The following is a 27,448-nucleotide window of genomic DNA, read 5'->3' on the forward strand; positions in this document are numbered from 1 at the left end:
AGACACATTTTGCAGTAATAGCTGGGGTTATTCATGGATCATGTTGACATGCTGCAGTAGATGTAACAGATGTCAATTTGAGGTAGGTTAAGATGTTTGTGCCTAGCTGCTTGTGCACGACTATGTACAGGATGCTGAATCTATTTTTCATGTCTTAGTTGTTTCTTCTGATTGTTTTTAGACTTGTCTGACACTAAAAATGACAACTGGCTGAAGTACCATAAATGCCTCAGGTACCATGAACTACAGCAACTTTAGTGTTCAGTAATGGCAGAGTTCCTTCAACTTTAACCTCCAGCATTTAATGTTTGTGGTTGTGAGCTACCTTGCACTAATAACTGCTGTACCTCTGGTTTCCTTTGACACTGGCCTGCCCATAAGTCTGAGAAAGGCTGGGACTGGATTCTTAGCCCCTAACAGAGACATTACTGAAAATCTGTTTGTTGTGCCTGGTGAATGCTTTGGAAAACTTGGCTGTGGGTTTCTCATGAAAAATACACCTCGCTTATGTGCTCTTTTTCTACTCTAAGCCCTTTGCACTGAAATTCTCTTCCCTTGGGTCAGAACAGCACACCCGCAGACCCTGTCGACACTCCCTCATGTGATCTGTCTTGCTGATTTCTCCCTTCTCATGCTGGGAGATGGAGGCTCATTTGCAGAATCAAAGCAGGAGTAAGGTGAAAGAAGGCCAGCAAAAATCATCCATGAAGCACAGCCCACAGCACTGAGCTTGTGTCTGGGAACTTTTAGGTCCTTTCAAAACACTCCTCCCTTCGGAGTTCACAAGAGGAGAGCCACAGAAGGGATAAATCAATTGATGGTGGAGCTACTGTGACTGCTGGTGCTGTCACACACAGGTGTGTGTGTGTAGGTTGTGTCTTCATGCTAGAGGAATTTGGGTGGTGGATCTACTTAGCTGTTGCTTGTTGCACAAAGGGATAATAACACATGAAGCAAAGGCTCAAAAGCCATTCCATGGCCAAGTTTAAGGAGCTGTCAAATGCTTACTTCACATTTTCCCTAGGTTTCCCTGTTCCACTCCTTCAGAATAATGATGCTAGCTGGGAAGGGTGAGGGTGCGTTGGGAGGGGTGAACTCACTGTGCAGCTTCCCTTGCAGGGACATCTTTTAACTGACTTTACATCTGATAATCAAAGACACAGCCACCCTTCCAAGGGTTTGGGAGTGCACAAGCTCTGCCATCAGCGTATGATTACAGGCTGCTTAGTCACTGTCTGCTGGATCCTGAAGTGGGGAAGCAGAGGAACGTAGAGCACATCAGTGCCCAAGACGGAGTGTAACGCAGCGATCTCATCTACTGCTGCCTGGGTTTGTTGAAGGACAGCACTTGCTGCTTTACATGTGGTACCGTGGTGAGCGTTTGCTACCTTACATGTAATACCACGGTGACACTTAGAGAATTTTTAGGACATGACTTACTGTCGTGGGGTGACACTGCACTGTGTGGATGTACCAGCTGGGGGTTATATACCACCGCAAGTGCAGTGCAGACATGCCCAAATGGGGCTCTGCTCCACAGGAGGAGAGGTTTAGATCGGGCCCCAGCTGCAGCCACCTCAGCGCCCAACGTGCAGCCACCACACAGGCTATCAGCATGCTCCCTGCCGCCAGAAACGCTCGCCTCTCCATGTCAGTATGATGAAAGCCGAGCATTTCACGGGGTACAGGATGCACAAACGTTTAGTTACCAAACTGTGGCTCTTGGCTGACTCTTTCTAAGTAAGCCTAAGATTAATAGGTGGTATTATTCATGTTAAACGCAGCTCTGGCAAAGCCAGGCTGCTATTTCAAACAAAGCCCTGCTGCTATACCGAAGCCAGCCACCACTCCAGGCAGTACAGTACTGCATGAGCAACATCGCCATTTTCTGAGGGGCTTCTCTTCTCCCTCTTCATCAGTCCTGTGTATCCAGAAGTTCCCTTTCCTCTCCTTCTCCCCTGCCACTCCCAACAGTCCCCCACCCATAGCAGTTCCGATACAAAACAGATGGTTTTCTTTTCTTTTAGGAGGCTGTCAGAGAAATTACACTTGCCTCAGTCGCCAAAGCTGTGTCTCTCTGAAAGCAAGTGGCTGAGATGAAAATTATATTTCTTGCAACATGCAGCATCTGGTGCACAGCTGTTGCACTGAATGAAATACCAAGTTAACAGCAGCGTGGAGCAGTTGAAGTTCTCCCCGAAGTAGTATTGCTGAGTTTCTAAATATGCCTCTTAAATTATACTCCGGTGAAAAATCAGTCAAACTCGCTCTTTGCCTCTGTCTCCCTTTCCCTAGTGCCCCATTTTGGCTTCTCTGTATTTAGCACAACAAAGTAACAATGAACAGCATGGCCTTTCTGAAAAGCTGATCCCCACCTGCTTATTTACTACGGCCGCTTCATAGTATGGATTATGCTGCTGGGTATTTTTGTTTAAATGTCTGCTGACTGAAAAGGCCTGGCATAGTGTGGAGACTGTGCTTGACAAAGCTGCTGTAGTGAAAGGACCTGCCTCCATCGCCTCCCACACTCACCGAACACCTGCACGCTGACAAATGAATCCTGAGAGCTCCCTTTGTAAAAGAAATAAATCACTGTACCTTTACGTGGCTGAATGGCAATTAGCTCCCCCTCATGCTTCCCTCCCTAACGAAAGCTGCTAATGGCACTGCCTCAGCATAGACTGCCACTCCTGCCCTCTGAACTGCCGTGGGCTTTCTCTGGTGACGGGGAGCTGATACTACAGTCAAGCCTGCCCTGCAAAGGCGGCGCCTACATCTTTCAGGCTCCTTTGGGAAGGCTGGCTGCAGTCAGGTCAGCCTGCTCCAGCTTGTACGTGAAGCCATTTCTCTCAGTGGCTAACAGTTTAGGAAAAAAAGAGGTTTGCATGAGCGGAGGCAGCTCCTTGGGAAGGCTGTGAGGAGAGGAGGGAGTCTCACGAGTGACAGATGGAGAGAGAAAGCAGAGGGAGACCTGTAGTCATGAATCACTGTAAGGGTATTTCACCAGCTGGTTGCAAAGATAGCCAGACTGCACGAACCAGGGGAAAATATAAGAAGGAAATAAGAGAAACTGTGCATTGCTGCTGCAGCTCAGTACCAGTGGCAAGGTAAGGGAGCTACATCCTGGGAGTTGTATTTAATTGCTCTGAATTGAGAAACTAAGCCCAAGTTCCAGCCCCTACAGATCTGCCCAAGTACTCCTGTGGTTTTGCTGGGGACTTCACCCCTGGAAAGATGACTGAAATAGGGAAATGGTATTCAGGATATGCATTTCTGGAGATGAGGATGGCTGAGGGGTGAAATGAATAGGAAAAATAAGCATGTGGGTGGGGGCTCCACCTTGAAAGCAAAGGGGATGCTGGGCCAGAGAAATCTTTCCCTTTCCTGAAATGACTTCAGCTGTTCTTCTCAAGTTTATAATGGGTCAGTCTCTTCTAGCTGAACATGCTGGTGATTTTCCTTCCTTATGAAACTCCCTTTATATCCTCTTTTAGTCAGTTGCCTTCTGAGAACAGCAGCAACAAGGTTTGCTTTTGCCACAATCTCCATTTTGCCGTACTCAGCAAACATGAACAGGAAGGGACTCGGGCATCAGCAAAGATAAAAGACTCCACAGTGAACAGCTCGTATTTATATTAATACGGGGAGTTCCTAAATGCAAGAAACAGAGAAAGCTCAAGAGACAGGGCAAAGATCCTTTTTCTCAGGTTTTAAATCTCCTCTGCCACATTTACAAAGTGCTAATGAAAGGCTAAGGTTGCGCCGATGCGCTTAGAAACAGGCATGGCCACGACAGTTACATGTGGATAGGTTTGCCTTGGAATATGCCAGACTGAGGGTCAGTTCCTGAAGCACCAAATGTTTTTTCCCTGAAAAGTTCGAATAGAAAAGACTATTTTTTCATGCTTTTATGCTAGCACTAGCTTTCTGCACACATACACACTTTGTAGCTTTCCTGGCAGGGTGCGAACAGGGGCAAATCTGTTGCCCACAATTCAGCCTACCCAGCAAGACCAAACACTGGTCAGACATAGGAGGAGACTGAGGTGGAGGCATTCCTCCCTCCTGCACACGGACACCCTAACACAACCACACAGCCACTGTGCAGAGTGGCTTCAGAGACCTTCAGGAACACCCTTGTGGTATCCCACGGATGTTAGTAGAGAACAAGGAGCAGCTATGCACATCTTCCCATGGGACACCGGTTTCTCTCCTGTACGCCATGTTCCTCCTGCTGTAGAGCTCTAGCCTGCAAGATTGTCCTGTCTCTATGGCAGCCCTTCAAGATGGAACCATGTCAAGTCTGATGAAAAGGGAGCCTCTGTGGTTTTGGAAGAAGGGTAACAAATCAAATCGTAGTTGCATATCTGCTATAACATCCACATTAGTGTTACCTTCTACATTCCCACTCCTTAGACTGCCTGTGAGAGGCCCAGGACTGCACAGCAGTTTTTGTGAGAATGAATGTTAGGCGATTCCAGCAGTCCGAATAATTTTATATGTAACTTAGTCTCATTTTAGTCCCTGAAGTAAGGTGAAAATCTTCAAACATGGCAATATGTAATGCAGATAACTCAACAGCAACTTTTCTGATTTCTAGCACATACCAGGGCTGCACACTGGGAATTCTGGGGCAGCTTTAGGCAAAACTGAAATGGAGATTTTGTTTCAGTGAACAAACTGAATATGAAAAAGCATAGCAGCTCTTCCTGGAGCTGTTCTGATAGTTACAATCATGTTTGTTTTGTTACTGCACTTTATACAACAAACATTCCTTGATTTCTTATATGGATGATCTCTCGCAACACCACAAAACATGATGAGCAGCAGCCAAGGATTTTGGGAAAGCAAGAAGGTATCATTATCATGGCTCTTACTGAAATGATCAGTTAGTAAATGTGACACTTAATTGGCCCTCATTAGGTTTCAGAATTAACATTCCATGAAAGCAAATGGGAGGCAGTTATCATTTCTTGGTCTTAATATCTCCAATTGTCTTATGTTTCCAAACATTTTGGGTGAAGTCAACCAGCCTGAGTCAATCCATGGCTACTCAAGATATTATAGGAAAAACCAGACATTAATAATCTTTAAAAGTGGTCTACCTAACAGCACATTTTTTCTTACACCAATTGAGGACCATTTTTCTCATGTGCCCAGGTGCTTGCCCTTCAAGCCTGCTCATGCACATCTGCATCTCATACTACCAAAGGCCTGTTAATTTACAGCATCCAGATACACTAGAAAAGCTGGTGAGACTAAAAAGAATCACTCTCTCCACAGACAACCACGAGAGCATGTCTGTCTATAAACATGGAGATAAGAAAACTGATGGCACTTACCTCCAACGCCATTACAGCGAGATGTCATTTCCCAGAGGACTAAAGCCATGGAGTACACATCTGTTTGCTTGAAGGACTCCACGTTCTCCAGGTTCATCCTGGACTCCAGAACCTCAGGAGCCATGTACCTTGCTGTGCCAACCTGCAGGAGAGGAGATCAGGGAGGGCTAAGGAGCTGAAATTGTAATTCATGTTTTAGATTCTGCTGTGATTTAACTTCAGCTTTCACAAAAACGGTGCCATTTGACATGTATCCAAAAATTCAGTCCATACTTGGCACAGGTTGTATTTCTTCTGCCAGAGGAATCTGGCATTGTCCTGACTACCAACTTACTTGCAGCTCCCTTGGTAAGGAGAAAAAAAAAATAAAATATCCCTTTTTACTTCCTTAAGCAAATAATTTTGACACTGACAAGCCTTCTCACTCTTCGGCTGCTCACAGATAAACTCTGCCCATTGAGCCTGAAGCAGTTGCAGCTGACCCAGTGTCTTTCAGATGAGCAAGAAACACATTGTATTCTTTTGTGCTGCATATTACAGTGTTAGCTGTTTCTTTTCATGGTAGGCTTAAAAGGAAAGTAGTAAATGCAGGCCTGGCAGCAGAAAGCGAATACACAAATACTGAATGCAGAAGCACACATTTGAATCAAAACCAAAAATTGGCCCCTTTGTTTGAAAAGCCATTCTCATAAACTTTATTCATACCGAGCAATTTTCAGCAATGATTTTAGCAGCTTTGCTGAGATCTAGATTATGACCTTGCATTACAGAAGGCAATGTTTAAATGTCTGTTTTTATCACAAGAAAGGATTTAAGGAAGAATTTTTAGATCACTCAGCCGTTGCTTTCAAATGACAAACTCTTCCCAGGGTAGGTATAAAAGAATTATCCCCCCTTGAAAAACTGCAAACTAAGTCTTTCATCAGGCAATGATAGTTGCAAATTGGAAGTGGGTTAATCACAGAGATGAACAAGTACAAGGGGGTGATGCAGCAGGATCTGTGATTTGAATGAGCTGTTTGCACTACAGCAGTCGCTTCAGACCCCAGCAGCAAGCAGGACTGCAAAAGATCATTTCGTTTACTGGGTCTGCAGTTGCTGGCAGCCACATAGTAAACGTACAGTCCTGAGACAGCCCCACAACATCTGTTTTACAAGCTTCTGCAAACACATCTTACCACCCCAGGCTCAGGGCAAATGGGCAGATGTTCCACAAAAATTGAAATGCACCGTAAGAAGACAGCAAGAAAGATCAAGGACGTAGCTTTGTCATAGGACTCTCTAACAGCAGAGAATTTCTATGTCAAGAATATCCAAATGGTTGTAGGATCAAAGTCTTTATAAGCAGAGGACAGAAAAAACCCTGTGTAATCAGCCCCAAAGTTAAATTCTCTATTACATGGACTCTGTGGTGAATTTAAGGCCAAGCATGTGAGCAACAGCCATACAGGGAATTGGTACTTGGGACAATCATGTCTCAGCATCCCCGAGGTGACAAGTACCTCCCTCCCCTACAGAACATCAACATATGGGAACTCTGCAGCAGAGGCTGCTCTTACCTGCCCCGTGCCCCGCTCCCCTCCCCGGCCCTGCCCCATTTGTTCCCCAACACACAACTTCTTCCCCAAGCAGATCCCATCCAAAGCTTAAGAAGGGTTACCTGTACACTGCACAACACTGCAGCCCACAGTCCCACACCCCCTGAATACTGGTCATTTTAAACAACAGCTGATGGTGCCTAAATACAGATTCTTAACATTGTCACAAAGAGCTCTCCTGGTCTGGTATTTCACATTCTCTTTGCAGCAGTGAAAATGTTCTGCAGCTTTGCTGGACAATGGAGGATGAAGCTCTATAACCAAAGAGTACAAAGGGAAATGCAGAAAAAAAAATAAAATGAGTTGAAGAATGCTATCAGGCCAATACCGTTTCCATTCAGCTTAGGATTTATCATGTCTCCCACTCTGCTTATGTCCTTTTATCTGCATGTAGATTATTAGGTCTTTGGGTCAAAGATACTTCTGTATCATGCAGAAACATGACTCCTGAGTCTCACAGGCACTTTAGGCACCTGAAATCTGGCAATTCAAAGTTGGTTGCCCCTCTAGAGTCTGGATATGCTTTCTCTTCGCAAATACCAGTCTGCTTTCAGTTCTTGCTCCTCCAAAGCTTCTAGTGAGGGACCATCTCTCTTCTTGCAATACATTATATTTTTTATGACTTCTGAATCTTTTTTTACTGGAGACCTTACATTTCTTTCAGGCTGTTGGTGGATGTTTTGTGCCAGAGGTCTGTCAGTCAGAGGGGCAGTAGTTATCTCTCTTTACTTGACTAGGAGACCATCTGTTACAAGGTTGCAGATGCTTCTGAGTTGAGTTCTGAGGAACTGCTGGCCTCGTAGGCCCCTACCAGTACTTTGAACACAGTGCAACACTAAAAGGTCCAGATTTATGTGGTCATATAAGTACTATCTGCAAATATTAGCCACGCTGGATGGCCAAACTGAAAAGACTGCAAAGGTTCCAATGGGGAAGAGGATGGTTTCCAGCCAGTCACTAAGGGAACTAGTATTTTATAGTCAATAATGGCTATCTTCGTGTGATGTGAAAGGTAGTTGTGTAGATTGGAAAGAAGACGGCTTTGTAACCCCGACAACTTGCCTTGAATATTACTGTCTAAGGCTGATCAGAAAAACGGTAAAATACTTCTACTCTTTCATTTATTCCATAGGAAGCTAGAGGTTTCCTTGAATTAAAATTTGGGTCAGCTCCATTATATACTTAAAAAAATTGGACCTCGTGGTGGAAAGGGTAAAAGGTAAATCAAAGGGTAAAGTTTAGAAATGATGCATAAGGCAAATCTTGGTGCAAGACAGATTTAGCAAAAGCTGCAGCACTACAGTTGGCAGGTTGGGAAATTTATGTGAATGGTGCTTGTGTGCCCAGAAAAAACAAGGTGGTGGCTGAAGCGGAGTCACTTCACACCATCATACACCTTTTCACAGAGAAAAATGACACTAGCTGGGTCACCCCAAACAGATTCACTGGAGCTAAGCAAAATAAAAAGTGGGCCTCAACACCAGTGCCCAAGGACATCACTCCAAAGCAGTAACCTGCTCTGGGCAGCACTGTCCTTTGTCATTGGTGTTGGTGTGGACGGTGGAAGCAGCAGTATCAACGCTATCCTCCTACTTCCAATTGTCTGTGAGCAATGCCAGAGAAATCAGCTTGACATAAGGGCTGACTTTAAGCAATCAAAGTGTCTGCGGGGTTGAGTTTCAGAGCCCCTGTCTTACACTGCCAAATACTCTGTTTTCACTTTATTCCAAATGGGACCAGTCTTATGACTGACAATACGGTACGAGTTCACTGAACTCCAAAAAGGCCTGACATGCTGGGGAGAAATGATGTGTAACTGTGAGTGGTGTTTCTATTGTTTTAAATGCAGCTCCACTAGTTATCATTCACTCCTGGCTCTGGCTAACAAACCTTCTCAAAATGAGATCAGAACAGTCGCCTCTCACTGAGGAGACCTTCGAAGACAGACCATCATCAGCTAAAAAACTGTAAAGCTCCCGTGAACTCAACAGAGCACTACTGACTGAGAGCTGTCCCTGAAAATGTTCTAAACCAAAATACTATCTCCACGTGAAGTAAAAGTCAACATACATGGACAAGCTTTGATGGGACCTCTATATAAAATATAAATATAAAAATACATGTATGAATAGATGTATAATTAAATAATTAGGAATTGATTAACTTAACAACTGTCCTGAATTTATACTACAGGAGTTTTCATTAGAAGAGCCTATATTTAGAGATGTACTTGAAAAATTTCATCTTCAAAGCATTCATAAACATCCCCCTGGCATCCCTGTGAAGTAGGTGAGTACTATCCATGTACTTAGCTTAAAAAGCACAACAGGGCAATTACTGTTATTTGACATTCTTGCATTTACTTGCATGTGGAGAATGTACCATACTCTTAAACAACTTTCTTTTTTGCCTTTTAAAGTGACTATCACTCTAGTTATCTGCTTATACCTCTTGAGAACAGAAAATTGACTTCATTTTTTGCTGGGGTACACTAGGAGTGGGTCTACTCACACAAAATCATAATGCCATCAGGCGTGAAAACTGTGGTACAACCTCACAATACGAAGCACATTCTTATCACATGTGTGTGCACACATGCGCGTTGCAGCAGCACCACAAACAGCTACTAACAAGCTCTTACACACAGTGTAAGTGTATAGAGAGGATGGTTGCATCATATACATATGCAGCTTTCTGACCATAACAAAACTACATTGCACTTCTCTCACTGTTGCTTTAATGTTAAGTTTAGAGCCTCTTTGTTTATAAATACTTTCACATTAATTTTTAATAATTTTGAGAAAATTTGGCAGCATAAAGGGTTTTTCCTCTTTTCACCCCAGGAACTGACACACTAACTGGTACAACCCCCTCCCTTCAAACTTTTAACTTACCTGCCCGCTGTTAGCCAAGTCATCCACAGACAGAGAAGGGTCCAGCCTCAGGGATAACCCAAAGTCACAGAGACAGCAAGTTAAATCATTTTTCACCAGGATGTTGGAACTCTTCAGGTCTCTGTGCACGATAGGTGTTTTGGGGCGACCACAGGGTGTGTGATCACTATGCAGATGGGCAATCCCTCGGGCCAAAGACCCACCCAGTTTCCAGAGATCTTCCCAGCTGATAATGTGCCGAGTGAGGTATTCCTGCAAATTTCCTCTAGCATGGAAGGCAGTGATCAACCAGTACTGTTTACCAAGATCTGTCTTACGCTCCTCTGCTGTCAAGAATTGGAGGATGTTCTCATGCTTGAGGTTTACATCTGAAAAAATGTCTTTCTCAGTTTTCCAGGAGGCATATTCTTCATAGGGGAAAATCTTGACTGCCACAGTTTCATACTGCTCTGATGTGTTTTGCTTCAGTTTGGCTTTATACACTTCAGCAAACCTTCCTTTGCCAACGACAACGTCCAACTCAATGGGCAGCAATTCTGTGTTGTGGTTGATGTTGTTGGCACAGGTAGAGCTGATGTCTGAGCGGTCATCATCTAACATAATAGCACAAACATCACTGCAGTCCTTATGTTTCCTGGGCTTAACATTCTTCTCCCATGCCTTGTTGAGCTTCCTCTTCTTATGAGTGCGGTAGGCATAAAAGATAACAATCACAGCAACAGAAATCACCAGTAATGGGACAAGACTTATGATTGTGACTTTGGAAATTTCATCTTTCTCCTCTGGCTTATGAGGGTCATCTATAAAAAAGCACAGAAGAAAGGCATACATTAAAAAGATATCATAGCTTTATATATACATGAGGCTGTCAATAATTATAATTTTTATCCAGAGTGTAATAAATGATCTCCTCTACTAGCAGTAAATAATAAAATTTTTCACTGCTTTCTTACTTCAAAATGTTGTTTTGTATATAGGCCTCCAATTAACAGGACTTCCCTGCCTGCTTCTTTTATAAAAAGCCAAAACTTGATGGGCAAGAACCTAAGGCAATTGAATTGCTTTGCTCTTCTCTCAGGCTCTTAATACGTTATTGAGGAAACCTTCACTTCCCTGAATACAATAGCCAAAGTCTCCTGCACTTACTCTGTCGATGTATTCTTGACAGATCTGCCCCTTTAGCCAGTAATTACTAGAAGACATTAATTTTTCTGAGATAAATAGACAATGCAGCATGTGAATTCCCACTTGCCCAGTTATCAGTCCAGATCCAGTATATTTCAGTGGGATCCATGTAAAGACATCTTCAGGAAGCCTGTCTGCACATGACTACTGTATGTTAATATTCAGGCACAATATGTATGCCTGCATACACATCTGAAAAACAAAACTCATTTTCATACTTGGATGTATGTGAAAGAGTGTTGCTAGAACAAATTCAGACACCTGCATGTACACAGGTGTTTGAATCCTGCAGGCAAAATCAGGTGACACATCAGAACTGTTGCCCCCCCATGTTCTTTTTGCATGGATTTGTGTATCTGAAAACCTCCTCTGTGTGCCACTTGCTGGCTGTATGCTGGTGTAAAGCAGTAGATGGTTCACTCCAAACTCTGTAGCTGGTGCAGTCCACACACTAACACATTCTTAGGTGGAACATACAGGGAGTAGGAGAACAAGGAAGGACATATTATAGAACAGGGATATGTTCTGGGAACGGTACAGATCATTATTCTAGAGGTGAAAGCTGTGCTGTCATCTCTAGAAGTGATCTTCCAGTTGTCTTAGGGAAGATAAACATTTTAAAATGGAACAGTTTTCTTCTGAAAATAAAGAAGCAGGGTCAGATTTTATCTGAACCTGATTTGGTTGGACACATGGAAATGTGCTCTCTCAGCCTATTTGTTCCTTTGAGTCAAAGCAAGTGTACTATATTATCTTTCCATAAGGGAGGGGGTTGATTGGAAGATGCCCTGGCAGTCTAACCTGAATGGAATAAAACAAATGAAGCTGCAACCTGAGTTAAACAAATGGCTTAGGCTGGCAGCATGACGCCCTGGTGGGTGCTGACAGCAATGCCATCAACTCGGGTTCCATGTATTGGGCCAAGTAAGTCAATATGAAAAGGAAAGGTTTAATAAGCTCTGAAGGGAAGTTGCCACTAACTGCATTAGCCACAAGCCTCTGTTCCCTTTACTCTGTGCCTCTCAAAATTAAAGTAAGCAATGCTGAAAGGGGTAGGGGAAAAGAGTTTACCATTAGAACAAGCAGTACACGTGACTCTCCAATGTCGCTGGCAATCACTTTTCCATTGGAAACACAGCTGGCTGGCAAGCAGCAGGACCCATCAGCTATTCAAAGGCAGGTGACAAGACATCTGAAGAGTACATTCTTCTTTATTTGGAAGAAGGCCTGAATCCTGAACCAGGATGTGCTTCCTCTGTTTGAAAGGTTCATCAACCAGATGTAGAGCAAGTAATTCAATCCTAGCCTCTCTCATAGGGTTTCAAGGAAAAGGAAGTGCCTTTCTAGCTCTGACATTCCCAGCTAGCACAGGTCAGTGGCATTCACTAGCAGCATTTACAAAGAATGTATTTCCTTCATTTATGCAAAAGAATGTTTTAAGACAATCCTCTCTTCCACACCTATGCAAACCACAAATCCTTATCCTCAAGTGATTTCCCTTGTCAAGAAAAAGTGAGGAATTTTTAAACTTTTTAAATTTTAAATTAAAAAAAAATACCTAAAGGTTCATCACAGATTACAGGCACCCCTTCTGCTTCTCAACATGTTGAAGAGGGGGAAAAAAACCCAGTTTTTTTATGGTCCTGACCGGAGGAATATATTTAGAAAGTCCAATGTCACTGTCAGTAAACAGATTTACATTGCTTATTCCCATGTGCATTCTTCGCTCTCAGAAAATCTGCCGTATAAAGAACTTGGGAAACACCCTGGTAAAGAACTGACTACATTACGGGATGGCCGTTCTGGCTGCAAGCAGGCTGCAACTGCATGAGCACAACTATGATCTGTAACAGATACATAGTTTTCTATCAGATAAAATAGTCAGATAAAATAGTTTTGATGAAGATTTGTGGTTTGGTTTTGTTTTGGGTTTTTTTCCCTGGACCACAGAAAAGCATGCTTGAAGTTTGGACCCCACTCTAGAAACTGAGTACTATGTCATCTATACCATATGGTATACTCTTAAACAAAGATGGACATGCCTCTTCGGGGCCCTTCGAGCCCTTTTTCTTTGCCACAGAGCTGCAATATATAGCCCAGATATTTGGAATACGGATGTCTTTCTCAATGAAGGAGAAAAAATGGCAGGATGTGTTAGTTCTCTGTCAGAGTTCTCCCTATGAGTCCAAGCAGCTGGAGGCATTCGATGCATGTTCAGCTCTAGCTGAGAAACTCACCAAAAGCCGCCACTCCTTGATTGTTATGGCTCGCTGTGTGAGGGGCTCTGATCATCCCTGCAACGCCCTAGAGCAGACTATTATTTCGGCCTACAGCTGAAAAGTCTCCAGCAGACTTCACAGCCCTTTGGCGCTTCCTCTTTGCACAAGAGAAAGCTCTGCTTCTGGTGCAGGGGGATTTTTGGGTGGAAGAGAGAAACTGTTGATGTTGCAAATATCACTTGAAAAAGAATGAAAAAAATTTTTAATCAGAGCAGAAGCGGAGCAGTTTGGCCACTTCCCCTGAGTGCTGTATCGTCCTGCACCTCTGCTGCAAAGTGACACATCCGCTTTGGCATTGTCCCTTGGAGGAAGTAGGGGGCCAGGGGGTGAAAAGCTTACAGCTGCACATCCCCACCTAAAGCAGCAGGGCCGACGGGTGTGCTCATTTTCAGTTTTTAAGACACCAGACAAGTCCCACTCCAGGCTTGTGAAGTGCCAGAATGAGCACCCAACAGGGAGAGCTGAATGACAAGGCTGAACCCTGAGCTTCGGAGGTGACCGAGCTGCCTGCCAGCAGAATTAGAAGGTGCAGCAGCAGCAAAGAGCTGGTGGCACCGAAGGCTGGTCCAAGCACAGCAAGGCACTTCTGGAACTGCCTTTGATTTTGACTGCTGATAGGAGCAGAACAAAATCAGCCCTTCCAGCACAAGCTAAGGTTGGGGTACTTCTCTATTGAATCTGTGTTGAAAGTCAGGGCAGGATCAAAATTCAGAGCATATCTGTTTGTTTGCATAGTGGCTAGCCAACATTTTCTGGCTTGACTACAGGAATCTAAGAATAAATATATTCATTTGCTTATAAATAAATACCTATGACTCAAACCCCACATTTTCAAAAACGGGAGTGCAGCTTCCTCTTTCTGAGCACCAGAATGAGCAAAATCTGGCTGCACAGGGAGGCAAGGAAATGGTTAAATGAAACAGCCTTTCAAGTTTTGCAAACAAGCTCCTAAATAACTTTCCCCACCCAGAACTATTATTTAGGCAGATCAGTCCTTTCTTAAGCTTCAAAAGAGCCTATTAATACAGCGTAACAATAGAGAAGTTGAGCTAAAAGAAAGCTTCCTGTATGCAGTTTAAACTAAGCACAAGCCATCTGCACAACCCTGAACACCACCTAAGCCTTTGGGGAACAGGGCTCAGGTGCCAAGGAAAATGGAAACACTGCACAGCCTCTGTTCAGTCAGGAAGCTTCAAAGCACAACAGCCTGCAAATTCTTTAGGTTGGATTGGGTGCTTTTGATTGAACTTCGGTGTCACTGAACTTCGGAAGCAAGAAATAAAACAATGGCAATAAAATTAGGACCCGCATGGAGCAGCAAGAAATGCACAGCCAGTACAGACATAACTACTTCAGTGCTGTTTGCTGCTTAGGCAAATTCTGAAGTTGCTGCCTATTCAACTGCTAGCCAAAGCCACACAGCAGGGCGCAAACATATTTGATATTGGCAGAAGTCAGGTTAAACATATCGACACTGATGTATTGTTGCAAGCTTGTTTACTGTCTTAAAAACCCCCAGAAACACAGTCACAAAATATGGTCCCAGACCCGGGACTGTGATCCAGTTATTTTGCAAGCTTCTGAGGCACAAAGCTGCCCTTTGAGCTGACTGAAGGACAACTCCATTTTGCAGCAATTCTGAGGTTTCAAAGTTTGGTTTCAATTCTACACTGGAATGAAAACTAACACTTTTTGAATGTTTTTGCATAAACAGAATTCTGTTCGAATGTTGCAATTTGGCAAGAGATATGAGTGCTGAATCCCCACCAGTGAGGGGACTAGCATGGGGTATGGGAGCTCCAAGTTCAAATCCTGCTCTGTTTGATTCAGGGAAGGGCTTTTCATCTCTGGTTATTCTGAATCAGGCAAAATGTGAGTTTGGACCTTATGTGCATACCAATTTCTGGGCAAGACACTTAGCAATAAAATATGGAAAAGTCTGCCCATCTCTTTAGTGCTACTTTCTGGATGAGAACTAATTCCATCAAATGCTTCATTTTCAGTGAAATGAAGTTTCACTCCAAACAGCTGTTTGGGGTAATTTAGTTTATCTCTACTGAGGAATCCTCAAGTCACAATGAAATTCTGTACTTCAGTGTCTCATGTACCTTCTAGAATTTGGTCCTTTTAGAATTAAAATGGCTTGGAAATCTTCAGCAAAACATTTGTGGATGGGAAATACTGATTTTCAAAACAGACTCTGCTTCAGACATTCCTGTACTTTTCCCTGAAACCCCTGTCTTGAGGATGAAAATGGTCTGAAAGCTGACGTAACTTTTGTGCTTAAAAATTTCTGCTAATTTTACAGGCATTGTGGATGGGGGTAGAAAGATTTTTCATTGTGTCTGTGTGTGTGTGTGTGTGTCTTTTTTCCTTAGGAAAATAGTTGATCTGACACAAAATACTTTGAAATAATCAAATTCAAATGCTGCACCTCAAACTAACCTGCATTTTTTTATCTTGACAGTTTCTTGGAAACATTTTAATTTTCCAGCCTTGCTGGAGATGAAGAATTTTTTTTCAAGTTAATAGTATTTTGGAGCAGGAAATCATTTCCACCCGTCCCGCAGCTCTATGCTGAACCATCTCTGATGGCAGAAGACAGAGATTACTAGATTTTAAAAACAAAGTGGACTCTATCTTGCTATCCAGTGGAAAATAAACCCTGACATTTCTTGTAGACTATCCTGAAAGTTAAATTCCTGCAGCCAGTTTGTGAATTTGACATGAGTGGTTTTGGACTAGGTAAACCAAGTCTGTCAAGGCCAGTAATTTGTGTTTGTATGTCTTCATCTTTTAATCTAAAGACAACATTGCCAGGTTATCCAAAACATAGTCTCTGCTGAAGCAGCCTCCTGGAGAGGCACTAGGTCCAGTAGTTGGCAGGACTGCCTGGCCTGGTATAGAATCATTGAATCATTTAGGTTGGAAAAGACCTTCCAGATCATTGAGTCCAACCATTAAGACAGGACTGCCAAGTCCACTGCTAAACCAGGTCCCTAAGTGCCACATCTACAAATCTTTTAAATACCTCCAGGGACAGCGACCAAACCACTCCCCTAGGCAGCCTATTCCAGTGCTGGACAACCCTGTCAGTGAAGAGAATTTTCCTAATATCCAATCTAAACCTCCCCTGGCAAAACTTCAGGCCATTTCCTCTTGTCCTATTGCTTGTTACTTGGGAGAAGAGACCAACACTCACCTCGCTACAGCCTCCTGTCAGGTAGCTCTAGAGAGCAGCAAGGTCTCCCCTCAGCCTCCTCTTCTCCAGGCTAAACAACCCCAGTTCCCTCAGCTGCTCCTCACAAGACCTGTGCTCCAGACCCTTCACCAGCTCCGTTGCCCATCTCTGGACACGCTCCAGCACCTCTACATCTCTCTTGAAGTGAAGGGCCCAAAACTGAACACAGGATTCGAGGTGCGGCCTCACCAGTGCCGAGTACAGGGAGACAGTCACTGCTCTTGTCCTGCTGGCCACATTGTTTCTGATACAAGCCAGGATGCTGCTGGCCTTCTTGGCCACCTGGGCACTCTGCTGGCTCATGTTCAGCCAGCTGTCAACCAGCACCCCCGGGTCCTTCTCCACTGGGCAGCTTTCCAGCCACCCTTCCCCAAGCCTGTAGCACTGCCTGGGGTTGTTGTGACCCGAGTGCAGGACCCGGCACTTCTCCTTGTTGAACCTCATACAATTGGCCTTGGCCCATCAGTCCAGCCTGTCCAGATCCCTCTGCAGAGCTTTCCTGGCCTCCAGCAGATCAACACTCCTGCCCAACTTTGTGTTGTCTGCAAACTTACTGAGGGTGCACTCGATCCCCTCATCCAGATCACCAATAAAGATATTAAACAGAACGGGACCTAGTGCTGAGCCCTGGGGAACACCACGTGTGACTGGCTAGCCAGCGTAGAGTAGACCCATCCAAGCCATGAGCAGCCAGTTTCTCCAGGAGAATGCTGTGGGAGATGGTGTCTCAAAGGCTTTACTAAAGTCTATGTAGACAACATCCACAGCCTTTCCCTCAAGGGCAGAAGAAGCAGCAAGGTAAAGCCATCGCTAGGGCCTGTTTCTAAAGCTGTCTTTCTAAAGCACTGCATGGCTCAGAATTTGGGCCCTAAGTATGTTTGCTTAAAGGTGTGGGAACTCATTCACTTGACCTTTTGGTTATTTGCCAGCCTGAATGTTTTACAGTCAACACATAGGTGGCAAACCAGACCCAGCCCTTGGAGAACTTAATGCAGGCCACTACGCTGTGCCACCACTTACCACCTTTCCTGAGAAGTAGTAAAGCAAAGGTATGACCAGTTTTGGAGAGCTGTGGCACACCCACTGCTGCTCTCCCCTGGGGGCTATCAGCTTTGCCCTTGGCACATGACTACCCATGACCAGGTGATCAAGACTGAAGACATTTTTGTTATGCCCAGGGAAAATCCCAGTTATATGCATTACATGTTGGAAGAGTCATGCATATGCAACCACCACCTGATGGGAATGGCTGCATCTTAGTCATGGGGGTGGGAGGCAGGAACTTGATTGCCTCTGGGTGACTTACTTCAGTCAAAAGGCTGAGAAGCAATGATGTAATGGATATTTTATGTATTGTAAGCAGAATTTCATTTTTCAACTGATTGCCAAGTATGCTATTCAGCACCCAGGAGGTTTAAGAAACTCTTAAGCTCTAAGACAGAACAAATATTTCCTTGCTGTTTTATTCCCTCACTGCTGGCTAGAAACCGTAATTCCTTGGTTTGCTGGCACAGCACCTATTTGTTTAAAATCTAAAATCTCCCACCTCTGGATGCATTCCCTTGTCTCTCCCATTCTAACAGGTCACTTCACTGTGTGTGCATAGCGTCTCTCACACAGTTTGTCTTTTGTAACTTTCCTAGTCAGTGATACGAAAGCTGACATATTCTAACTTTACATGATGTGACTGTGTTTCTGTGATACATGCCTCAGTTATACAAATCAGTGTCTGCTGTTTGCTGGTGGTTTTCTGGAACAAATCAATCTCTCCAGTTTCAATATGTTCCAACAGATGCCACACATTAACCACTATTTTTATTCTCAGCCTGAGTTTCACCCCTCCAACCTTTCCCAAAATATTATGTTGCCAGTGTTAGTTACAGTTTGTTTCTGTCTGTAATTATTAAAGTCTCTTCCATGACAACCTGATAAAAGGTTGGCCACATTCCCACACTTATTAAGCTCTCAAGTGATGCAAATTGTAACAAATATGCCAACCAGACTGGAAGAGCGCTGCCTAGTTTGTTTTTACACAAATCTGTAACTGAGCTCTGCATGGTTATTTTCCTAGGAAGCGAACAATATAAATAATACAGAGCAAAACAAAATTTTGGCTTCTTTTGCCTCTTTCCATTCTATTTCCTTTCTATCCCACTAAGTGAATCAGACATTCAGTATTAGACAGCCTCTCCTTTGGTTACATACAGCTGCAGGCATTGGGTGGGACTCTGTGGCTGCAAATACCTAAGAGGAAACATAGAGAACAATGCCAATATACAAGCAGAGGGAGGCTCTGTGCAACGTTATGCAATGCTACTGACCTCTTTTATGGGGCAGCTGGAAGACAGTTACCTTCTGAACATGTTAGTTGCATAACAGAAAAACAGATTAATGAAAGCGTTTGTTAAAATCCACTTGGCAGCAGTCCAGCTGTAATCATCTCCCTTCTGCTGTTCCTTGAGCACTGGACAACTCATCACATGAGCATTTATGGCCTGGTGGCTGTTTCTGCACAGATCTTAAGTCTGCTCTTAAGTTTGAGATCCTCCTATGTAGTCAAGTAAAATCACTAACGCTTTGACTCTAGTAAGGAGAGGAAGAGGAGAGAAAGAAAGGAAAAGACAGGGCAACATGTTAGAGACAAGTGAGAGATACCAAGTTAAGGAAACTCTTAAAACATTATCCATACTTCCTGTGATTGGGGCGCAGGAGAAGGCATCATACAAGCATGCTTGTGGTGGTTCAGGCAGCAGAACAATACCAGGTCTCCCAGGTAACAACTGTACACAGTGAGCAATCACAGCACTTGACACTGCAAATCCATAGGCTGTAATTTGTTTGGGCAAATGACTCAGCCAGAACTGATTAAACAAATACATCTCTTACACTCTCAATTAGCAAACTCAGTGAAACTGTGATCAATGTGAAGATTGTTAGCAGCACAACACCCTCCCCCACTCTGACATGCTCCCCCAATTAGCTCCATTATTCTTATAAACTCTTGTTGACCTGTCAGTCATCTCTATCACCGAAGTTTTGATAGTTCAAGGTAGCTGTTTGGATGATTCAGATAATCATTAACAGTTGTATACATTGTTGCCGATGAAGGTTTCTCCCATATTACCACTGATGTGTTGGAAACGGCCAAAATAATGACCTCATCTTGCAGTAGACGGGGAATAAACAGTCCACCTGGACTAACCCACAGACACCTTGGCTGCAAGTGCATGGAGATCTGCATAGCGTGAACAAAGCACGTGAGAATGAAAAATTATCACCGTTTAAGTTACCAGAATGAAACAACTCTAAACCAAAGAGAGCCGTGCTACAGGTCTGCAAAGCCTATTTCCAAATTTTGAGAGCTCTGGGTTTTTTGCTTGGATTTGAACTTGATGCCCAGGATAACAACTGCAATATATAATGACAACAGTGCTTAAGGGATTTTTTTTCCTGTCTGCAGTCTCCAGTGCTGGGGTTACCCTGTTGCATGCTGCTGAATGGATGTGTCTGAATAAGCCTGTGCAACAAGAAGAAGTTGCACTGCGTAGCAGGCAGGTCATGCACTGAGCAACATGCAGCTATCCCATTTCCTCGGCTACAATGAGTCCCTGGTCATCTTCGCCCACAGGGAATGGGTCTGACTTGAGGCTGGAAAGAGCACAGTCCTACTTGGTGCCTTTGGGTAAACAAGCCGTGACTTCAGCCAAATAGTTTAGGATTGTTAATAAAGAAGAATTTTGTTAGGCATCGGTCATGCTTGCACTGGCTGATGAATAGAGGCTAAGAGATGGTGTAGCAAAGGCAAAGCTGAGGAACAAAGCTGCGCAGACACCGAGGGAGGCATGGAAGTGTGCAAACAGCTACAGACAGACCTGGTTTATCACAACAGGTCAAAACATAAGAAGGCAAAGCAAGATGCAGAAGATCCACCAGAACAACTAGACATCAGGGAGTAAAAAACCCTGGTAGTCCAGGCCTACACTCATCTTTTCCACAACAGCAGGACCAGGCCCCTGTCTGCCACCCAGCCAGGGCCTTTTCCCCTCCAATTTTGGCTAATCTTTTCCAGTGGTTTTGCTCCCTGGCTTTGCCTTCTGGTAACACTGATATTAAACATTTGAATAAATAATAATTAAAACACACTGGCATTGAGTTTTGCTGTGAGAAGCATTTTTCCACCACAGGGGTGTAAGCTGCTTGCCAGTCACCCACAATTTTGTTTGGCAAAAAAGAGAAGGATTAAAAAAATAAACACAGAGTAGTCAGATTTGCAATGGCTACCTGTCTCCTGTATATTATTTCTCCAAGAACTACAGGACATTGTTTGGAGTAATTTTGCACACAGTTTTTTCTACCAGCTGCCCATGGCCTGAAATGCCAGGGACCTGAATCAGGGTCAGCCCCCTGACACAGCAGAACCACAGGCATGTTTAGGCACATGTCTGACTATGTCTTACTTATTTTGCAGATTAGTAATTTAAACGAAAGTCCGTACAAGAAACCGGCATTTGACCTGGATGTAACTACTTCAAATGTTTCCAAAACCACGCTTGGGTGAGTCATAACACCTCCCACTACCCAAAACCTTTAGGTTTGTGTCTAAAAATGGAGTCAGGAGATTTACCCTTCACAGTCAAGACAGATACAAGCCAACAGTGCTATGAAACAATTCTTCTATAAGCAATAACACCTCAGCTGTGAATCACTGGAACGTAGTGACTAACCTCTGGTGGAAATTATAATTTGTTGCCTTACCCACAACTTTCTTGCTTACCTCAGAAACACCAGGAACGAACTAAATCTGGTCTGTCTTAAGTCTGCACTCAGGAGGAAGAAGACCTAGGACATTGATCATTTATAGCAATAGCTTGAAAGGAAAGGCTGTGATTAACAGGTGAAAAATGACTTTTTAAAATTATCTCAGTTTCTGCTAATAAATGAGTACAATCACTTTTTGATCAGGCTTTTTTAGACTAGCTTTTTTCCACTCTCTAAAACTATAGGATGTGCAAAAACACTGCAAGAATTCTTACTCTGATGTACAAGAAATGTAGAGGGGGAAAAAAAAGGCAAGAACAATGTACAGAATAGAGCTGGATGACAGTCATTCCAAAGGCAAAATTATTACAGGCTATTATCTAGTTGTCTGGAGGAGCCGTGGACCAGCTGGCTGTGATGTTCTGCTCAAAGTTAAACACAGACAGGAAACCGCATGTCTGATACTGTAAAAATCGTTTGTCTTCCTGCCATGGCTAACCAGGCAAGCAACCCAAAGGGGCTGTTTTCATTTAAAAGAAACACTAATCCACAACAATAAAAAAGGAATGACAAAGCCTCAATTCTCCCCCCTCCCAGCTGGAATTAATGCTTGTGTTTGTGAATGAAGTGGAAGTGTTACAAATTGAAGTTTTACATTAATTTTTATCTGTAGTTATTTACTTACTACACGTGAATGCAGGACAGTTTTCATGAGTCACCTAGAGTGCTTATAGCATGTGACCTACAAGGAAAAGCTCCACTCCAAAGAGTGAATGGAATTAGGGTTAAAAATATTGGGGATTAATTTATACTAAGCTCCTTTTAGGCTGCTCTGGAAGCATGAGAGGAGGCCGCAGAGTTAATGTGAATGAAAGTACTTGGTGTTGAATTTATAGAATAGTTTTCATAAACATACACACAGAAGACACATTTGTCAAGCAATTGTATTCAGCTACATAGCTCCAGGATAAACAGCTATAACATGACTAATTTATAACCAATTAGCCAAAATCCACAAGGGTGTGGTTCACTTTGTATAAAAACTCTAGACAGCTGACACAGAGTAAGATCTTTTCACTGGGAACAATAAAATCAAAGCAGTCTGTTGGAATTAGGTCCTGGGTCTACCACCTGTGCTCCCATCAGTACCAGTATTTACTCCAACTCCTTTAAATCCCACCCAAGTAAGGGTTGGTCATACAACCATGGACCAACACTCAGGTTGTCTGGTTTGAAATAAAGCTTGGGGAGGGGGGGAGGTGGCACCACATACTGATAGCCTGGGCCAAGGGAGGCGAAGACTTTCTAGCTTGCTCTTGGCTAATCTGGTGTGGTTTTGCAACCTTAACTAGTTAGCCTTCTCGGAGGGCTGGGAAGCAAGAGCTAGAAGCCATTCACTTGTCTGCCTCAGTGCAGTTATGCACCATGTTTCCCAGGAGTGGAAACAGTGTCCCAACCCTTTGTATTCTCAGGCAATGAGGATTTGATAATATCCTTTTCTGAGGAACCTAGAGGTGATAAGGATGGGTCCTGTGTGCCATACTCATTTAGAAGTGTGTGCACACAAAGTTCTCCACAGGAGGCCTTGCACTGGCCTGCAGGAGACCTGACTGACCTCAACAAAAGAGCCATTGTGGGATCCAGCAGGTAGAGAAAATAAAGTGAGATGTGTGCATGCACATATGCACATCTGTGTATGCAGCACGAGATCCACCAGCACTGCACACACCTGCACTGCCTTTACTGTATTTGCAGTGGTCTATATAGGCATTCATGAAGTACAATGGGGACAGGTTATGCACTTGTGATTTGTTCTGTACTCACATTTCACTGGTTTAACTGAACTCACATGCATGTCCTTGTGCCGTAGCAAGCATGAGCTAGCATATCCACCAGTGAAGGAACCTTCTAGCTACTTCACGCCTACTGCAGAGCAAGTGCAGAATGTCAGTTACAACAGAGAAGCTGACTTTAAATTCACATCCTATCAAGTTACTCAGTAGTATATTTATATACAGATGTCACGCTATGGCAATACAGCCTTTTAGAAGAGACAATACCTTAAATATGACATTTGCCTCTTGTTTATGTTTTATTACATAATTGGCATATGTTGCATTTTGGTGTGTCAACAGAACAACTCTAAACATCTCGCTTTCATCTTTTCATTAACTTTTAAGTGCAATATCTTGAGCTGAGTATCACACTTAGTTCAAAAGGAGGACAGCCTGGCAGGAAGAAATATTCTCTGAACACAGAAAAGAAAGGTTGAGGTTTTGCAAGACTCGGAAGAGACCAAAATAGCTCCTGCCACTAGAAGTTTTCCTCCACAAAATGCAATTCTGAAATCCATTGGTATGACACAGTTAATATTACTTGCAAAGTATAGCCTAGGAATGCAGGGTAAATTATTAAACCTACCTGATGGAAAAATGAGCATATCATTGCATTCTTCACCTGTACAGGAACACATGAACATCAATCCACCATCTTCCTTCTTTTCCCTCATCAAACACTGCTCTGAGCTAGAGTCATCCAATACATGATCATACAGTGTTTTCTGGGGATCATGGCATATTGTTTCTAATGTCACGTTTTCATCATTCTGTCTCCTAAAAATGAAAAGAGAAAATTGAAATCAAAGAAGGAATATTTTACAAAGGGAGCAGACAGGACTGTGCCTGCCTGAAATTTGCCTCTTTTGAGAACTCAAATGGGATTTAAGGAGTATTATATGTTCTTCTCCAGCTTTCCTGAATGGGATAAATTTGGCTGTGTCTGGACTCCTCACACTGGGGCATTTGTACAATGGCACAGCTATTCCTGTATCATATTACCACTAAGCTCCAATGAGTACCTTCGAAAATCTCACCCAGAATTATTCAAGCTAATGCTCAATGAACTGCTGTGAACTTCGGAACATACTTTTGGTTTTTGTGGTCACTGTGCAGACTGTAAAAATCTGTGGGAAATTATGATTAAAAGTGAATTATTTCCTCAAAATCTGAGGAATTTCTAGCGAGTTGGCCTTTTCATTTTGCTTTTAAAGTCTACAATCAGCACAATTTCTGCACTAAAGAAGTTACCCTCATAACTGAAAAAGAATAATAATAAAACCCATACAAACACTAACCATAGAACTGGTGCAAGCTTGAGTTGCCTTGCTGTCAGGGAAATATTTGCAGCTGATATTCTGGGCCACATTCCTGTGTTTTGACCTGGTCCACAGATTGTATTTCATTGACATAAGACTCGGAGGCAAAAAGCACTTTACAGTTCTCAGCTAATTTGCCTTTTAGATAAATTGGCATGAAAAATTCAGAATCTATCTTAAATTACACTACAGCCATTTTGTATGGCAATAATAGGCACTGACCGCTTACTAAAGGAGCACAGAACTAATATGGAACAGCACCCTGGACTGATCCTGCATTTCAAGTGTCTACTTCCAATTATGCTGAACATCTCTTCAAGTCAATGGACACAACTGATTCCTCAATAAATGAATTAATTATGTCTTTCTGTAAGTGGTTCTAATGACATTCCTAAATCAGCAGCAATGTTGCAAATAATCAGTTCTGTTCCTTTCATCCGCTTACAAACTGATCAAGAGTGTTTCTGGTTTTCTTTGGTAGGATTGGCTTACCATATATGGAAGGGTGAAATGCCAGTTTTTAGACTGGGTTGCAAGTTTAGAGGGAACAAACCCTAAAAAAGTGTTATAAGTAATTTTCATCTACTCTTGATTTCTTTGAACCTAGACATACACTATATGAAAAAGGAAGTATATTTCTACCTATACATGGTAAATAAGCCTCCTGTGATAGATCTACATGATCTAGTTCACTTTGAAACCTGAGAGAGAATTGTCTTTCTTCAGCAAATGCCACCACAATCTACTCTGAATCTCAAATCTGTTTCTACTTTGAGTGCTGTGGGTGGATGCAGCTTAATGGTTTGAGCAAAACCATGCCTCTTTTCCAATAAAAGCATAAGCTGGAACAGAACTGCTTTAGAAGAAAAAAATCCCCAGAACATTTCATATCAGAATTGTTGTTAACCTCAAGCAACTCTCAATATGCTGAGCACAGACACAAGTTGGAAGAGAGAGAGCAAGGCTGGTGAGGTAGCAGGGACATTCTGAATATCAGAGCAATTCAGGAAAGTACTAAGTAATGATGAGTAAGGGTGTGCTCCTCTCCCTACCTGTATGAAGAAATAACTTACCATATAGCAACACAGACTTCACTATTCTTCTCACAGATAGCAGTGATGTTGCAGTTGCTCTTGCACTGATGTTGGTTTGAGCAGGTTGTTACTTTAACATCACAGAATTTGCATAAGTTTGGCATTTGCAATCCACTTTCCTTATTTCTGTCTACAGGTGACATAATTTCAGCTTAAAGAAAAAAAAGAGAAGGGAACTCAATAATAGTGGATTATCAGATTGTGTTATTGCTCATTATGAAGATAAAGTTTTCAGCAGCAGCAAACATTCCCTCCCACCTTAAATTAGAAAATCTTTGATCTTTCACAGCTACCAATTTTCTTTACAACAGGGCAAGTGCCACAGTGTCAAGACCAGGTTAATCAAAGGGAATTTGAAAAGTGAATTCAACTTTTGTTAACTTCAGAGGGAGAAAAAGTGGCTTTGTAATTCGCAGAATCAAGCTTATTCTGAGTCCAGTCTGCACTGCAATAACTACTCTGCAGTCACCCATTTGCATTATTCATAGGTAGCATATCTGTCCCCCATGTATAATATATTGCATCATGGTCTGTGTGCCAAAGTAACTGTGGTTGCCATACTTGAAATGCATGTCAGGTGGGTGACATCATTATGACATGGATCATAATGAATTTTGCAAGTTTCTCTTTACTAACCTGAGGCATAACCTAGGTGTCATCCCTAATCTGATTACTGTTCACACAAGAAAACACAAAGCTGGAACTGACTTTCCACTTAAGGTAGATGGTCTGCTAGAGGCTGTGGGTGAAACTCAAGCTGGAAATGCAACAGAGCATCTGTGCAGCTCATGTGATCTGCTGCTGGAGTCCCTCTGGGCTAACTCAAGGGGACTTGAACTCAAACTAACTTTCAATGACAGCCTGTCTTGTAGAAGTCTACTTTGACCCAACAGCTAAATTTCTGCACCCAGGCATTGAAGAATTACTTGCTTACTGGTTCTGAATTTTAGTACTCACCATCTGCTTCAGTATGGTAGCAGTAAGGGAAGAGATATTTTTTTGTCCCAGTGTACGAATTTCAGGAAACATATTTTTAGTTCAAAAACTATTTTGAAAAGCCGGCATGACTACAAGGAACAGAAAATGCCAACATAAACTTTTTTCTAAAGCTAAAATGAATATACAACCATCTGAAGTGAGGCAGACTATAACAGTTTCAGTCTGACTCACTTTGTAATATATTTGGAAAAGTAGGTTGAACCACTTTCAGGGGATACTGGGCTTCATATAACACAGCCTTCTCTTGTAGCCTCCTGCATGTTTAAACTATGTTCATATTGCTCTCCGTGGCCAAATGTTGCTAGTCAACCGATAATAGGCAACCAGGGATTCGTAATTTCCCCCTCTCTCCTCAATTAGCTGAGAAATCAATTTTTTTCCTTCTAGAACGTCACTATTTACTACCATTAGAATATTTTATTACAGGAATTAAACATACATGCTTTTTCCAGAAGGAAATAAAAAAGGCCTCTTGCTAACATTTTCAATGGATTTCTGAGCCATTGTGGGGGACAGAGAAGTCTTCCCTCTTTGTCCAAATCACACATTCTTCTCATCACTAGCATGCGCTGGTACTGACCTAAGGTCTCTGATGTTAATGCCATTATATTAAGTGGCAAAACTCCCAATGATTTTAATGGTATAGATGAAGCTCCTACACAGAGGGAAGGGTTATGATGAGCTCATTGGGAGCACTTACTCGGGTGGAGAATGCTGGCAGTATGTTACGGACTGGATGAATTTTAAGCCCCAGGTAAATATTTCTTGTTCTTAATTATTTGTATTGCAACAACTCCCAGAAGCCATTCAGAAGAACAAAGCCTCATTGAAGTAGGTGTGGTAGAAACTCAAAAGGTCTTTAATCTAGCATTCTATAAAATATGTCTTAATATAATCATCATTA

The 27,448-nt window shown here is 42.8% G+C and overlaps 1 protein-coding gene across 1 annotated transcript in view; it reads right to left on the bottom strand.

Moving 5' to 3' along the window:
* The window catches only part of TGFBR2 (transforming growth factor beta receptor 2), a 59,396-nt gene that overhangs the window by 6,614 nt on the left and 25,334 nt on the right, over window positions 1-27,448 (bottom strand). The window contains exons 2-5 of the mRNA XM_037385240.1: window positions 25,525-25,696; window positions 23,719-23,909; window positions 9,835-10,634; window positions 5,343-5,484 (exon numbers count right to left, since the gene is read on the bottom strand). Coding sequence (XP_037241137.1) covers window positions 5,343-5,484; window positions 9,835-10,634; window positions 23,719-23,909; window positions 25,525-25,696 — 1,305 coding nt within the window. The remainder of the gene's footprint in view (window positions 1-5,342; window positions 5,485-9,834; window positions 10,635-23,718; window positions 23,910-25,524; window positions 25,697-27,448) is intronic.

This window comes from Falco rusticolus, chromosome 4 (assembly GCF_015220075.1).
Source record: "Falco rusticolus isolate bFalRus1 chromosome 4, bFalRus1.pri, whole genome shotgun sequence".
Lineage (NCBI taxonomy): Eukaryota > Metazoa > Chordata > Aves > Falconiformes > Falconidae > Falco > Falco rusticolus.